Source organism: Podarcis melisellensis (assembly GCF_964234715.1).
Source record: "Podarcis melisellensis genome assembly, chromosome: 9".
Taxonomy (NCBI): domain Eukaryota; kingdom Metazoa; phylum Chordata; class Lepidosauria; order Squamata; family Lacertidae; genus Podarcis; species Podarcis melisellensis.
Genome location: NC_138541.1, coordinates 37,535,037 through 37,550,802, shown reverse-complemented (window position 1 = coordinate 37,550,802; position 15,766 = coordinate 37,535,037). Strand labels below are relative to the sequence as shown.

At 39.2% G+C, this 15,766-nt stretch overlaps 1 protein-coding gene across 8 annotated transcripts in view; it reads left to right on the top strand.

Moving 5' to 3' along the window:
- Positions 1-14,810, top strand: part of NR3C2 (nuclear receptor subfamily 3 group C member 2) — a 135,881-nt gene extending 121,071 nt beyond the window's left edge. For all 8 annotated transcript variants that reach the window (XM_081925978.1, XM_081925974.1, XM_081925972.1 and 5 more), the window contains 3 exons: positions 614-744; positions 5,640-5,797; positions 11,234-14,810. In XM_081925978.1, coding sequence (XP_081782104.1) covers positions 614-744; positions 5,640-5,797; positions 11,234-11,389 — 445 coding nt within the window. In that variant the 3' untranslated portion in view covers positions 11,390-14,810. The remainder of the gene's footprint in view (positions 1-613; positions 745-5,639; positions 5,798-11,233) is intronic.
- The last annotated feature ends 956 nt before the right edge of the window (positions 14,811-15,766 follow it).

Below are 15,766 nucleotides of genomic sequence, written 5' to 3'. Positions count from 1 at the left end.
GTGGTGGCCAACTCCCAAGAGACTGCAATCTACTCACAGAGTTAAAAACTGGCAGTGAGTTTAACTCACAGAGTTAAAAACTGGCAGTTTTTGTTGAGTTTTTTTCATGGAGGAGGTAAAATGTTGAGCTTTTTTAGGGGAGCCACAGTTGTTCAGCTTCTTTGGGGGAACCAGTGATCTACCGGTGATCTACCGCACACTTCCAGTGATCTACCAGTAGATCACAATCTACCTGTTGGACATGCCTGAATTATAGAATTGCTCGAAACTGATGTGCTGTATGAGTGTTGCCTTCAAAGTGTGTCATGAGATGCAGCACTAAACTTGACTGTGTCACCAGTCTAGGGTAGGAAGTTTCCATGATTTCATATATATCTCCAGTTCAGGAATTTTAGGACCAACAAGGACCTGTCTGGCTTAGGAGGAAGTTAGCCGATGGTTGAGCTGCATCAATACTTACAACTAAACATGTCCTACTTGTGCTTATTTCACAATGTGTATATGGCTGTGTGATTTGACTCTTAAGTAAGTCGGGACTTGCGTAGCCTTGGGACTCTACCAACCAAGCTTGCCTATTCTTACCTGTATTCTGTCCCTTTTTTTTCTTTTGCAGAGAGAGAATGCGCCAGTCTGCAATGTTTGAGTTGTGCCAGGGGATGCACCAGATCAGCCTTCAGTTTGTTCGCTTGCAACTTAGCTTTGAAGAATATACTATAATGAAAGTTTTGCTGCTATTAAGCACAGGTAAGTTTGCCAGTTGATTCCAGTCATGATTGTCAACTGTGCTAAATTTACATATCATTCTAAACGACTAATCCAAATGACTCACTAAATGGTGAAAAAGGAACTAGATTGCAGGAGCCACAAGGCCTTGGTGCCAGTGTTTTGAATCAGACACCTACAGCAAATTGTTTAAAACAAAGACCAAATGCTTCTGAGGATGATTGCTGTAATACATTGTATGTGGATCTGCCTTTGAAGGCTTCAAAGTCCATTAAAAATACAGCCACTTAGCTACTAGAACATACAGTGGTACCTTAGGTTACATACACTTCAGGTTACATACGCTTCAGGTTACAGACTCCACTAACCCAGAAATAGTACCTTGGGTTAAGAACTTTGCTTCAGGATGAGAACAGAAATCATGCTTCTGCGGCGCGGCAGCAGCAGGAGGCCCCATTAGCTAAAGTGGTGCTTCAGGTTAAGAACAGACCTCAGCAACGAATTAAGTACTTAATACAAGGTACCACTGTATTGGTTGTTGGGAACATGACATATGGGTTGCAGAGCCCTATAATATTACTGTACTCTCAGTCTGTTTCTGAGCAAAATTCAACCTGCTAGTTCTTAGTGTTAAAGCTATTTAAGAATGTCTGTTCTCATACCAACCTGCTCATGTGAAGAGTTCTTTTCCAGCACTCCCAGCTGTGCTAAGATGGGTGGTAAGCAGAGCGAGGGCTGTTGGGAAAGCGACAGTTTGCTTGTGGAAAATCTCTCTCCAGGAAGGCTCACTTGGCACCTGCATTGTTGCCTGCTTGGCACCAGGCTTTTAAAATGCTCACAGCATTTTAACTGCTCATTTTAACTGCTCTCTTAATTATTGTTTTGCTTGTGTACTTTATTATGTTGTTATTTTACTGTCAACCTGTCTCTTTCCTGTAAACTGCCCTGGTTGTTTACATGGTAGAAGGGCATTCTAAACATCTATGCAAGAATATTTCTGCTTAAGTTCATCATAGATCTAAAAATAATAATAATTCAAAATGCTAGGTGCCAGGATTAAAAGGTTAAGCGCTACAGTGATCCAAAACCTAGGTCTTTTCTAGCATTAAATGCATCATATGAAATGAATAGCCAAGAAACATTCCAAGAACAGATTGACATTTGTGGGGGAGACAGAAGGGAATCCTGCTGTGTGCATAACTCAGTTTTAACAAAAACAGCGAATAGCTGTAAATGGCAGCTCAGTTCCAAATAATGCCACCCATATACTGCATTACAGTATAGATTTCCAAGCTAGTTTGATTTTATTTTTTTAATCATTTGACTAGCTGTTGGAATTTGTTTAGGAACTTGAATGATGGCCACATCAAGGAAGTTTTTCTCAATTAACATTGAAGAAACCACACATTACATCTCAATTGTTTTCTTGCTTTTCCCCAGCCCACAGAGTAGGGACGTTTGCCAGTTGCCTCAGCACATTTAATAATCGGAGAAACAACTGGGCGTATGTCCAACAATCTGAAGTTTCAATTGTGTTTCTGATTATTGTAATTTTATATAATTAATTCTGTTTGATGCTAGTGTAATAATTTTCATATTTGCCAGTAAAAAAAGCATTCAGTACTCCTTCACACATTTATTTGGGTGCCAACATCGTATAGGCACATAGAAATGATCTTTATTAAAATGAGGCATGCAACGTATGTCTGCTTATGCAAACCTGAAACCCTCGGGTCTTCAGTGGATCTATAAACATTGAAACCATTACACATAGAGTGGTAGGCAACCAAATCATACTAAAGAATAGAGACCGGTGGATCCACTCTGAATAAGACTTAGTTGCATGCTGCCCCTTGAGCACATGATGTTGGATGTGCACATGAGTGTGCAATGCTACCATTTGATTTGGACAGGCACTGATTTATTTGCAAAGATTGTTGGGATATGATGCTTTTTGAATACATGAAGCATTAGAAAGAGAACAACAATTTTATTCTCTTCTTGGAATGAAAATAATTATTGCTGTGTGGCAGCTTTCCTAGAACGGACTCACATAGCAAGAACACCTGTCGGTGGGGGTGGGGAAATGGGCAAAGACCCAATATATGATGAAATGCCCAATGTGTAGTCAGATTAGGAATACTGGGTCAGGGCCAAGCCGTAACATAGATTACTCCCATCTCACATATGGAGGGCATGGCTACCTTTCTGGGAGTGGAACCTTTCCAAGAAACTCATTGTTTCCAGAGCCAGCTTCATTAATGGGTGCATGTAGACCTTCTGGCTTCCTCTCCCTGGGAGATGCCAGTTGTGATGACACAATTATAATATTACAGAAGCCAAAAACCTCCACCACCATCCACCAACAGAGCCCCTGCAACAAAAGCGAAAGGGTCTGTTAATTCCATAGTCCAGGGGTACCTGGGAAAAAGAGAGAGAAAAGGTTCCCAGCCCAATTGCCTTATGAATAACAATACCCATAGTGAGCCTGGGAGGAGAAGCAGGGACTTTGCTGACCATTTTAGCCTTACTCCCGTATATGCTGCTTCAAGACCACAGCAGATAAGTTCACCCCTGCCCTTCCCTCCAAACAGTGTGCAACTTATTCTTGCTATTCCGGGATGGCCCATTAGAACTTCTCCTCCCAGCGTTAGCCCAAACAGGCTCCCATTCAAATATATGATCTGCCATTTACCACCCATTAGGCATTTTTTCAAAACCAAGATTGTCTAATAACTGCTCCCAGAACAGCTATTTGTTTGTAGGCAGCTTGTCTCATGTTGCTAAATTATTTACATGCACATCTAAAAACGAGAGCCATATTGAAACAGCTATTGTGCTTTCCATTTCACTCTCACTTTTAATTTTTTCCCCCAATTCTAACTCCTGACATCTTTTTGCAAAATCCAGCAATTATTGTTGTTGTTTTTAAATTAAGTGTTGGATAACTGGTCTGGGATCTGAGTGTGTGGAAATCGAGGCAAGGATTTCTCATTTCACACACCAACTCTGACTGGTCACAGGGAGCAGCATGCAGCACATATTCACAAATTCCAGGGTTGTCTCTAATGGAAGGCAAAGTCTTGCCACTGATCATCCCTTGTCCTCTTGTAGCCTTCACCAGGCCTCACCAGAAGGTCAGGGAGACCTTCCAAACATTGTTAGGGGCATTGGGAGCGGGGAATTGCCTGCAATCAGACCAGGGCATCCTGTGATTCTCTTCCACTGCATTCTCAGACGACCCACAGCCCACAATGTATGGGAGGTTGCCTCCATCCCTCTAGAGAAGCTTCTTTTGGGAGAGTGTGTGTTTGGCTGGGGGGGGGGGAGAAGAGGGATAGATCCCGTGTCCAATCTGCCACCTCATTAGGAAACTAATCTGATATTTGTGCAAGTTAGAAATTAAGTACTACTACTAATAATTAATAATGACATTGGATACACCCCCCTAATGTTCTGTCTGAATTATGCTCCCCGTCAAAATATCTTTTTTGTAAACTGCTTTGAGGGGTTTTTTTAAACACAATCAAGCAGTATATAGATTTTTAAATGAGATAAATCAATCAAAATATTTGAACATGAAATCTGAATCTAGCGAAAGGCAGGTCGTCTCTATTAACAGCATTAAAAAGTAATGCATAAAACAGAAATTGAAGAAGAGGGTGCAGTCAGTCATAATAAAAGAACTGATTATTCTTAAGGTTATGACTAGGTGGCTTGGTTTAGAGGAGACGTGAAATAATCTCTCTGCCTAATAGGTTACCAACCATCAGAACAGACATCTTCTGTACAGTGCCGAGATTTGTGAAGCCCAAATAGAAACCAACTGATGTTGCTTTGAATCCCCTAGTTATAATACAAGCATCTTGATGGTTGTTCTAATGGCAATGGAATTAGATTCTGTAGCCTTCTCTCTGCAGATGCAGTCCCGCCACCAGTGCTCCCCTTGCCACACCTAGGCTTGGAAAACCCATCATATTGGCTCAGATGGGGGGCTTTTTTTCAAGCTGAAATGCAAACCGTTAAAAATGCAAACCATCACTATTCGGTAAAGAATGTAGTACACAGACCCTGAGCGGAGTTTGGGAGGGGGGCGGAAAGGCAAAACCAAAGGTTGAAAGTATATCTGAGAGTTTTATGCATATAGGCCATAACGTGGCACTGGATTCCAAGTGGTTCATAGATTAGTGAGAGGAGATATCCTTGAATCAGAAGGAGCAGCCTTCTTGTAGCCTTTTGATCAAGCATGAATATTTGCAGATGACCCATGCCTGAGTAGCACTACTGTGTCGATTGGAGAGAGCACACTTTTAAAACCTGGATGCATCCTAGCACTGAAATTGCAGTCCATGGCACAACAATATTTCATTTTATTCTGTATAGCATAAAACTCCATTTTTATTTCAGCACGTGTGCTCAGAAACATATTTCCAACCTAAAAGCATTTTCATCCCTAGGAATAGATTTTGAATTCATCGTAAAAAGCAATTATGTGTATTTTTATATTTTTACGCAACTGTTTAAGAGTATGCAGTATTAGAGTTGACTGGAAGTTTAAGAACCTATTTTTTTGTTTTCTACAAGAAAAATCTCTCCCCTCTGTGTGTGTGTGCACAGGCAGGCATGGTTTTCTCTTAGGTCAAAGTGGGTAATCAACACATTGCTTTTTACTGTTCTCCAGCAAGGTCTTTCCCATATACTCACCTGTGAAGAATGTTTGCAAAACCTCAAAGGATTTATGAAGCTGCTACGTTTTCATAATGCACAAGAAATATGGGGAATGCATTTGTACACAGTAGCAAGCTTTTCTGAACGTTAGTGAATGGCCTTGTCGCAACACATTGTTCTCCTTTTTTAATATATATGTAAACTTAATAGTTCATTGATTAATAAATATTTGTATCCTTTTATGACAGTACCCAAGGATGGCCTCAAGAGTCAAGCTGCATTTGAAGAAATGAGGGCAAATTATATTAAAGAGCTGAGGAAGATGGTAATTAAACATCCAAACAGTTCTGGGCAAAGTTGGCAGCGGTTTTACCAACTGACAAAGCTCCTGGACTCCATTCATGATGTAAGTAATTGGCTTGATAGTTTGCAGGAGACTGTTATATACTGTAGGAATCAAACAAATCCCTTGACTGAAGTTGATTGGTATTGTGATGTAGTGTTGTTACAAAAAAGTGAGGTGATACCTGTTCATCAGCGCAAAAGGTGAGATGGCAGGCAAACGTGGCTCGTCAGTAGCAGAAGTGGCACTGAGCAATGGCGAAGTGGTACTAATGAACCCCCCATTACATCACACCATACAGGAAATGCACAGTGTGATGACATCATACATTTCCCTACCTACCTACCAACTGGAGAAAAGGAATAGTGGGATTCAGGTTGCTGTTTTGAGTTGCAGGCGCATGAACAGTATTAAGTCTTGTTCAGTTAACAAGCACCAAATACGAAAAGAAAAAATAACTAGTTTGTAGATTTTTGTATAGAAAATGAGTGGTATCCAAGTGACTGCCTTTATGGACAGGGCTTCAGCAAGGGCACCAACACTGCCCACCCCCCTGTATTGTACTGCAATCTTCCATGGAATAATATTTACTGTTGCAGACAGTCGCCCAAACCCTCAGGAACAGCTTGTGGGTGGGATAAGGTGGATGCAGGAGATAGTTTGGTGAAAACTGGCTGATCTGACTTGCAGAAAGGGAAGCGCTTCCACAAAGGCAGTGCCACCATTGAATACAACCAAGTGAGAAAGCTACTTTCTGGGCCTACTGGGTAATGGATCTGCTTATGTGCTGGGAGAAATAATTTAATGAGTAATGTTCTGCAAGCAAGAGGACAGGAAGTTGCTTTTGAGTCATCACATGGTTTAAAACAGAAAGCAAAGTTCATGAACTGTGCTCAGAGCTAACCTTGTGAGTCAGTGCAAGTCAATTTTAGGCACTCGATCAGAATTCCATTGAAATGTAAGGGTGTAATTACAAATGCTGAAAATCTTTGTATGTGAAACCCAAGTTTTCAATTGCTGCTGTCCTCTGCCCCACCCTCACCCTCGCCACCCCCTGCCCTCCAGCCACAATTCTCAGTACCTCTTATTTCTGCGTAATCTTATTGAAGTCCACGCAGCCATTTCAAAGTACGGCTATTTGTGAATAGTATCTCCAGTCTTTCAAAGACAATGCAAATTGCTTTGAACCAGAATGAGTCAGTCATATGCAGGCTTTAAAATTCACCAACTCATTTAAATGTATTATTATTGACATAATTCCCAACTTATTCTCCAAAGGGATTTGGGTTTCTTTATGAGCTTCTGTTTTGTGGAACCACTAGTTACAAGAGGACAGCCTACTGCTAAGCGCCTCTTTAAAGCTGTTTAATTGTACAGCAAGAGCAAGCAAACTCCTCAGCTCCATTCTTATGATGTAGCAAGGAAATACGCTTTTGATACACATGCTGTGCACAGAATCTTTGGCCTCAGTATGTGAGAGGCCACATATAAATGTGCTTCTTTGTACTTGACTGGCTTATTTGTGAAGACGCAGTACAGTATGGTGCATTTCAGGTCAAATCTGCACCAAAGCCTGAGGTCTGTTTACAGAACATACATATGGAATTATTTGTCAAGTAATGTGCTGTTAATTAAAACACTGAAATATCTCGGTGGGAGTCAGAGTATTATTAGTACTGCAGTAACAGCTCATTCCTTTGAGACTAGCTTTTGCTTTTGAGGAGGGGGGGGGGTAGATGTTTTTCTGCTCAACATCAGCTTGCTCTGCAAACCAGATTAGTTAAAGTCCTTGGATTCAAGCCAGTAGAGTTGCATTGAAGTCAGTGAATCCAAGTCAGCATCAGTTCAAATGCTTCAGATTTACCGTTTTATGTAGCAAGCTGCCTGTGAAAGTTGGGCTGGTGCGTGCGTGCAATATTTTGAACCGTGCCAGTAAAATGGTGCATCATATATTTTCAGAGCCAGAACTAATTATACTCTCCATATATAATTGGACAGAATTTAACAAACACCAGGGGAAATATCCGTTATTTGTGGGCTGTTGTACTGTCTGAAAATGTGTTGGGGGACACTGCTGCAAAAAGTTGTTCATGTGGCGTTCCCCCACATCGGAATCTCTGTGCACATGGAAGCCTGTTGAAAGGTATTCAACGAAGCTATGCTGACAGTTAAAATCCATAGACCCAGCTTTATATTATGAATTGATTTTAGTCCATCTATCTACTTGGAGTAAAACTTAAGTTTAATGCCAACCAATGTGTCAGGGAGAAATAAGAGGGTGGCATTGTTTCACACAGAGTAGACCCTCTAAAATTCATGGGCCTAAGTTAGTCAGTGTTTGTTCATTTAAATGGGTCTACTTAAATGAGTAATATTTCGCTGACTCCCACCTATTGTCTTCTGAAGAAGGAAAGAGCGTGTGTGCTCTTGTCCAAATTGGTCTGAGGTAGCAAATCTCATTGACCGGATCCAGCAGTTTTTTATGTTCTAATGCTGGAATTTTCTATGGGTACATGGAGTCCATTGATTTCAATGGGACTGACTCCTGGGTATGAGGGTTGCAGGCTGTGAGGATGTAGAATAGAAACAAAATTAAGGCAACACAATACTCTGTAATATAGGGAGCACAAGTGAAGGGAAATATTTTACATTGCTCAGTGGTTTTAGCTGGCCTTCCACATGGTGAACATATGTGCATGCAAAAAAATATGCCAAGGTGTGAAAAAAAATTCCATGAAAGGAAAGGTAAGCAAATACGAATTTGAAAGCATCAGCAACTTTATTTACGGAGCCCCTAAAAACAAAACAAAGCAATTATAGAACAGCTTGAATTCAGACCTGCAGAGGTCACAATGCTGATTAAGGCAGATTTGTGCTGATTTAAGGCCCCTTAGTCATTAAGTCCCACCTGCAAGACATGCTTAAGAACATTAGGGTATGATGTCTTGGAGGGGCAGTGACTGGAGCATAGCCTGTATGAAAAAATAATTGCAGGTAAATACTTGAGTAATTTTACATTCAAATAGTTTGTGTCATGGGAGGGGGGTCAAAGCTCTAGTTAGTCCTCTTCCTCCCAAAAGAAATGTTTCAATGTGACATAATGGCAATTCCTTTTAAAAATGTAAACGAATAAAATTATGAATTGAGCACTGTATAGACTTGAAACAATTGGGGGGGTCCCTTTTCCATCCATTTCAGAAGGGTTTTATGCTCAAGCTCCCCACCAAATTCAGAGACACAAAATATCAGCAGGCATCTGATATGGACGCAGAAATGCATGTTATATCACTTTGGGTTGGAGAGAATGGGTGACAGCTTAGGTGCTGATATAGAGTCTTACTGGTTGAATTGAGCTGTTCACTTGCTAACACAAAAAGCACTTAATAGCTACAGAAGCACAGCTACTTAGGGATACATTCAGTGGTGAGTGGAATTTAGAAAAGCCTGCAACTAAAGAACGGACTTCAATTGACGCCTACTTGGTATCAGGTAATACTTCTGTTTTTTTCTCTGAAAGGGAGAGAAACCCTCACTGGCGGATCAGGGCTTTTCCATCTCCTCTGCACTGCAACCACCAGCTCTCTTAAAAAGTTACTCCTGAGGGAACAGCATGGGAACTAGCATGGTATACTGCCAATGAAGGAGAGTGAAAGTTTAGACCAGGGGTGGGGAGCTAACGTAGTCCAGCATCCTTGATTTTGGGTAATGCTGAGGCCAATGAGAGTTGGAAGTCCAACATCCGGAAGCCCCAAAGTTTCCCATCCCTGATGTTGACCAATGTGTTATTTTTGTCATCCAGCAGTTGAACCAGTTCGGAGGGGCGGGGGGGGGGAGATGCCTATACCTTTATAAGCCAATTTTCATGGCTTAATGAAAAGAAAATGCATTAAAATGATGGCTTTTGTTTGGAGATTCTAAGCCTGAAATCCAGCCCTGGAACAATGAAAACCACAGTGACCACACTGAGTTAATTGCATTGCACAATTGTTATTTCTATTGATAAGATTAGGGAAGAACCATTTGTTGATCGTCCACCAAAATAACAAACTCACTCTCTCTCTCTCTCTCTCTCTCTCTCTCTCTCTCTCTCTCTCTCTCTCTCTCTCTCTCTCATTGGAATCATTAGAATTTCTGACCGGTCTTAAAATCTAGAAAACATAAAGCTGAATTGATAAGACACAAATTATTATTGAAAATTTTCACTCCACTTAGTTTGCTTGAGCTAGCGGTGGTAATCAGAAAGGGATCAAAGTCAGATAAGAATAAAAAGAATGTACAAATCAATTTATAAATGGAAAATATTAGATGGGCAAATAAAAATAATTACCCCATCAGCTACCAGTAAAGCATATATAATACTAAGCCCTTAATTGCTTGCTCATAACCTTCCACCTGTTCAAACTAGTTAAAAGCTTACTAAATCCCTAGCCTTACAACAGTTCAACCTAAAGATTAAGGGGTGGGTGGGGTTTAGCTACCATTCCAAGAAGGGATAAAAGAAACTTTTTTTGGACCTGGGGCAAAGTTGAGAACGATGAACTCAGGATCTAGTGTAAAGGCTTCAGCATCGTCCAAATGGTAAATAGGTTCATGTAAAAAATAAAGGGAGGATGTTTAAAATTGGAATTGCAAGATTTGAGTCACACAAGAGAATAAACAGAAAGTAAAATAAAAATAAATAGGATTTTATGGTAAAGAAACCTGCATCTATTCAAAACTGTCCATCAGCCAAACTTCCAGACCAAAAAAGCAGGCTCAGAATAAATGAGCAACTTCTAAAAATGAAGGTGGGGCGTGCAGAAAGCAACAAATCCATTCTCCTATCAGAGAGGACAAACTGGGCTCCAAAAGTCTGATCATAGGACTCCTTTTAGAAATCTCTTCTTCTTAGTAGACAGCCCCATGTGGTCTTAGCAACATAGTTCCTACGTGTGCTCTTTTGCCAGTGTGCATAAAACATTGTTCAGGAAGAAAAGGTGTTATTGAGAATCTGGCTTTATATTCAGAGGCATGTCTGGTTTGGTTTGTTCTTATTTTTTATGTTGTGAACAGCCCTAATCAGAAGTATAGAATAAACTGTGGTTGCTGGTGATGGGAGCTCTCTAACGAAGTCATAGTCAGAAAAGAAGCAGTTTGAAAAAAGGAGCTCTTCTGTAACCAAAGGTTCTATTTCTTTTACACACACAACAGAGAGGAACATGGTGTCTGTGTGGACTATTTACATGATTGGAACAAATATTCATTTGTCATAAACCAGAGCAAACCCCATTGATTTCTGTGGGAATTAATTGGTACGAAATTTCTCTGGCTTCTAACTACTCTTTACTAGCACATCCACATATGAGTGGTGGGTGGGGAGGTTACTTACTGGTCTTTGTCCGATACCTATTCTACTAAGGAAAATTGTTTCTTAACGCTGTTTGTTTTTGCATCATGAAGACTTTCTACATCAATTTCAATGCGCGCCATTCCTGACCCTTTTCCCCTGTTGCATTTCAGCTTGTTAGCGATTTGTTGGAATTCTGTTTCTACACCTTCCGGGAGTCTCAAGCTCTGAAAGTGGAGTTTCCAGCCATGCTGGTAGAAATCATCAGTGACCAGTTGCCCAAGGTGGAATCTGGGAATGCCAAGCCCCTCTACTTCCACAGGAAGTGACAGAAAATGTCTTAATGGAGAGAAAAAAAACTTTGCCTTAAGTTTCCCTGTGCTATTCCACACCCATGAAGGACCCGAGAAGCCAACATTTAAAACATGCTATACAAAATTGTTCAATGGTCTCTAAATAGTCTGAAAACCATAGCCAGGGTTTGGAGGATGGAAAGCAGCTTATGTGAACTAGACGAGCAAAGTCGTCAAGATGCATCTCCCCCCCAATAACCCAACATTTAGGAGAGAAAAAAAATATGTTCCTGTTCCTCTGGATGAAAAGCCATATCTAGTCAAATAACTCTTTGATTTTGATATTTTAAGAGATGAACATTTTAAATATGCCATGTAGTTTCTGGTATTGTTTGCTTGTTTTAAAAAGGGTTCAAGGACTAATATGAACTTTTGAAAAGCTTACTGTTGGTTTGCACATAAAACAAAGTCAATATGGGGCATTAATAATTGTACTATACACACACACACACACAAATCCCTGGATGTGTAAAATAAATAATGGAGCATTTGGTGTGGAATAATCTTGGTATATTAACCTGCGGCATTTGTTATCCCATATTATCCATCACAGATGATCTACACTGTGTTAAGTGTTCATTTATTATTTAACTTGAAAGGATAAGATGTTAAAACAAATGCCCCGGTTTCGATTTCTAGTATCTATTGTGCTGGCTTTACCAATAATTTTTCGCAGTCTTTTGCTGTATTGTACATTGCTGTATGTATAAATTGAAGGACCTGGAAAAAATGGTATAAGGAACTTTTGTAAATGAGACCTAAAAAATCTTTAATGGTTAATAGGATGAATGGGAAAGTATTTTTGGAAGAATTCTATTTTGCTGGAGACTATTTAATTACTCTTTTTGTCTAAACACAAGGTAATTTTTTTTGTAAAGTGAATTGTTCTGCATGCATAATGAACCGTTTACAGTGTATTTCAGAAAGGGAAAGCTGTGCCTTTTTAGCATCATATCTAATTTACCATCTGACAGTGTCTGCTGTAAATAACCACCCATAGCCATTTTCAGTTGCACTTCTTTTCTGTCCATTTTCATCCATAGTATCTGTCTGCTTTTACATGACTCTAGCACACAAGAGTTCTGCTCCATGCCTCTAGCTAGCTGTGTTTGCAGCTATCTGCACATTTCACATCTACCAAGATAGACTCCAAAGGGCACAACCCACTAAGAAATTGTCTCGCTGAAGTGAATGAAGATGATGTAGCACACAGTACTTCATACATTTCAGTACAGCTTCCTGAGGACAGTATCCTATTGGGTTGTGCCTAGAGTCTCCTCAAAGGCTCGTCAGTCCTGGGACAAGGTGAGATTCTGCCTGCCAATCTGTTTTATTTCCAAGGCTGCAACTCAACACACAGCTAGGCTGAAATCCTATACACACTTATCTGGGACTCACCTTTGAGCAGACATGCATAGGATTGCACTCCTTGATTTCAGTGGGGCAGTTTGGGTGTCTAATATTGTAACAAAGTTGTGGCTAAAAGGGAGAGCTAAATAATAATAGTGGGGTTGGTTTTTTTGCTTCTCCTTTTCAATCTGGAATGTACATAAACTACAAAAAATGGGGCTAAAAATGTGAGAAAATAAATTTCAACACACATACTAGGTAAAATTCTGGAATGATATAATTATGTGAAAGAAGATACGCTTTTGACAAATTTGGACTGGGATGTGTGTGTTATCCTAGATCATAAACCTACTTATTTGGAATTATGTGCTACTGACTTTTAGTACAAATTATTTCCTTGTAACTATGTTTAGAATTACTGCTCAACTAGTTAGTAACTTAATATTAATACCATAACACTTTTACAAATCAGTGCTAAAACATAGCTAACAACTTTAGGCATGAGCCTTTAATCTGGATTTCTCTCAAGACTTACTTTATGAACTGAGATGATGAAAAATGTATCTTTCTTGGGGTGATCAACATTATACATTTTATAAATAATTTAAACATTGAAGTCTGCATTATAGCAACATTTCCTATGACCATTGATATTAAATACAAATGTAAAGAGAATAATTGTCAGAGTTATACTTCTGGTAAACTTGTGTCTAGGTAAAGTTTGTGAAAATAAAAGAAACCTTAACAAAGTCTGGGATCCAAAGACCTCCAAGTAGGCATTGCCCAGTGGGATTTTCTCTCCCCCAGCTGAACACCAGATTCCAATGATGTATCATAAGCTGCTTTTGAAGGTGCCCTCAGTTTCAAAGTGGTTTTCTATGTGGCACAGAGAGAAGAAAAAGAAGCCCAAAGTTTCCTTACAAAGTCTCTTTGTATCCTGCCCGCAAACTCTCAATAATCAAGTGTGCATTAGATTCAGAAATTTGAATGTTTGCATCTCATAAACAGGATGCAAACATTACTACTACTATTTTTAAGTCACATGTCTCATTGAATGGGAAATCTGTTAAGGTACGCTCAGAAAGAGTCAATTTACACATGCATATATTATTTGCAGTTTTAGAAATCTAATTCATAAATCAGCTCCTTTGATCTGCACAGCAATATGAAAGCTGCTCTTCTAAAGTGATAAAAATACACCGCATGCAGACTGGTTGTTTATATTGAAGAAGTGGTCACAAATCTCCCTTTCATTTACTGTTTTTTTAAAAACCATACTGAAATTGGAATTTCAAATTATTCAGGTTTGTGGTAAACGCAGTATGGTGCTGCATTTTTTTATTAACAAAGTTACTGAATCTTTTTTTATCACTAAGTAACTTTGCCTAATTAAAATATTAAAGCCATATTCTTTTTTTAAAAAATCCACTGTTAGATGTCTGTCCCAATTCACGTTGTTGTCTGATTGCTATTATTTTTTGTACCTTATTGCATATAATCTTGGTTTGGTACAATTCATAATTCACAGAAATGTCATAAGTAAAACACTACATTAGTTTTAAAAACAGTTTATATCTTTATGCAAAATATATGTCTGTCTTTGCAAACAATTGTAAGCAGATTATAATAAATCCTTTACTTTAATCACCTGTTTATGAAACCATTGATTATTGCTTAGAAATAATAAAAATGAAAAATGAAAAAAGGAAGAGATCAGGAGTACATTGTACTTTAGAATGAAACAGGCATCTGTCTCCTGCAAAATAAGATAAAAGTTAACTTCAAAATGTCAAAATGATAAATTGTGTTGATCGAGTGTAATGATTTTGTGGCTATGAATGACTGAAAATATACAGCAAGAATATTGTATTCTTAAGTAAAAAATGTAAAATAGTTTTAATTTACTGCAGTGGGTATTTCAAGAATAACATTGCATTGCAGTGTGTAACCATTTTGTTGCACAGAACAAAAGAGAAAAAGGACTAAAAGCTTGCAATATCAACATCTTAATAAAATATACTTTATAATCAATAATGCAAAAACCTAATTCACAGGGTGGTATTTTCACTGACTTAAAAAAAAACCTTTATGAATTTAACCCATTCTACATTTAATGCACTTTTGATTGTCTATTAAAGATGTGACTTTTTTATAGAGGGGGAGGGGGGAGAGAGAGAGAGAGGAGAGAGAGAGAGAGAGAGAGAGAGAGAGAGAGAGAGAGAGAGAGAGAACGAACGCGCAGGAGGGTGCAATTTCATCTGGCAGGTGAATAACCTGATAGGCAGCAGTTATAATGCCAGGATTCTCAGTTATGTTTCAGAGTTCATGGAGTTGAAGAGCACATTCCTCTGGGAACTTTGCACTTGTGCAGAAGAAGTTCTTGGCAGATTGTGTCCTGATTATATAATGCTAGATGAAAAATATAGAGCAGGCAGCAACTATGGTGTAAAACGACATCTATGCATAATAATGCATTAACAATTAGGGGCTTGCTTCTGTATGTTTAAACTTTTTGAATAAATAGAAGATTACTGTTTGGCCTTTATGTTAATGTCTTTAAGTACCTAATTTTTTATAAGTTGTATAAATATACACAAATTAAAATGGTGTGATTCCCGGTATTCCTTGCGCTTTGATATCAACCACACTCACCTCAAGATGCATCTGTTTCTTTGGGGAAATGCCCTTGAGTGAAATTAGATACATTATGCAGTTTTTGTAAGTCTTATTTGCAACACCTGCCTTCGTAGTAACAAGGGCTTTGATGGTGCAAGTTGCTTCACCTGGGCTTCACCATTCAGGTAATCTCCCCGATATTGTAGACTGGCACAAATTGCCCTTAACATCCAAGTAAACTTATTCGGATGAGGCAGCTAAGGGCAATTTGGCTCCAAGAAGCCAGTATTGGAGCATTAGGGTTGTATCCTTAATTTAGCACCACATGGCAGATGGCTTTTGAAGGGAGCCCATTGCTGGATTTCCCATTGGAAAAGGACACGATTG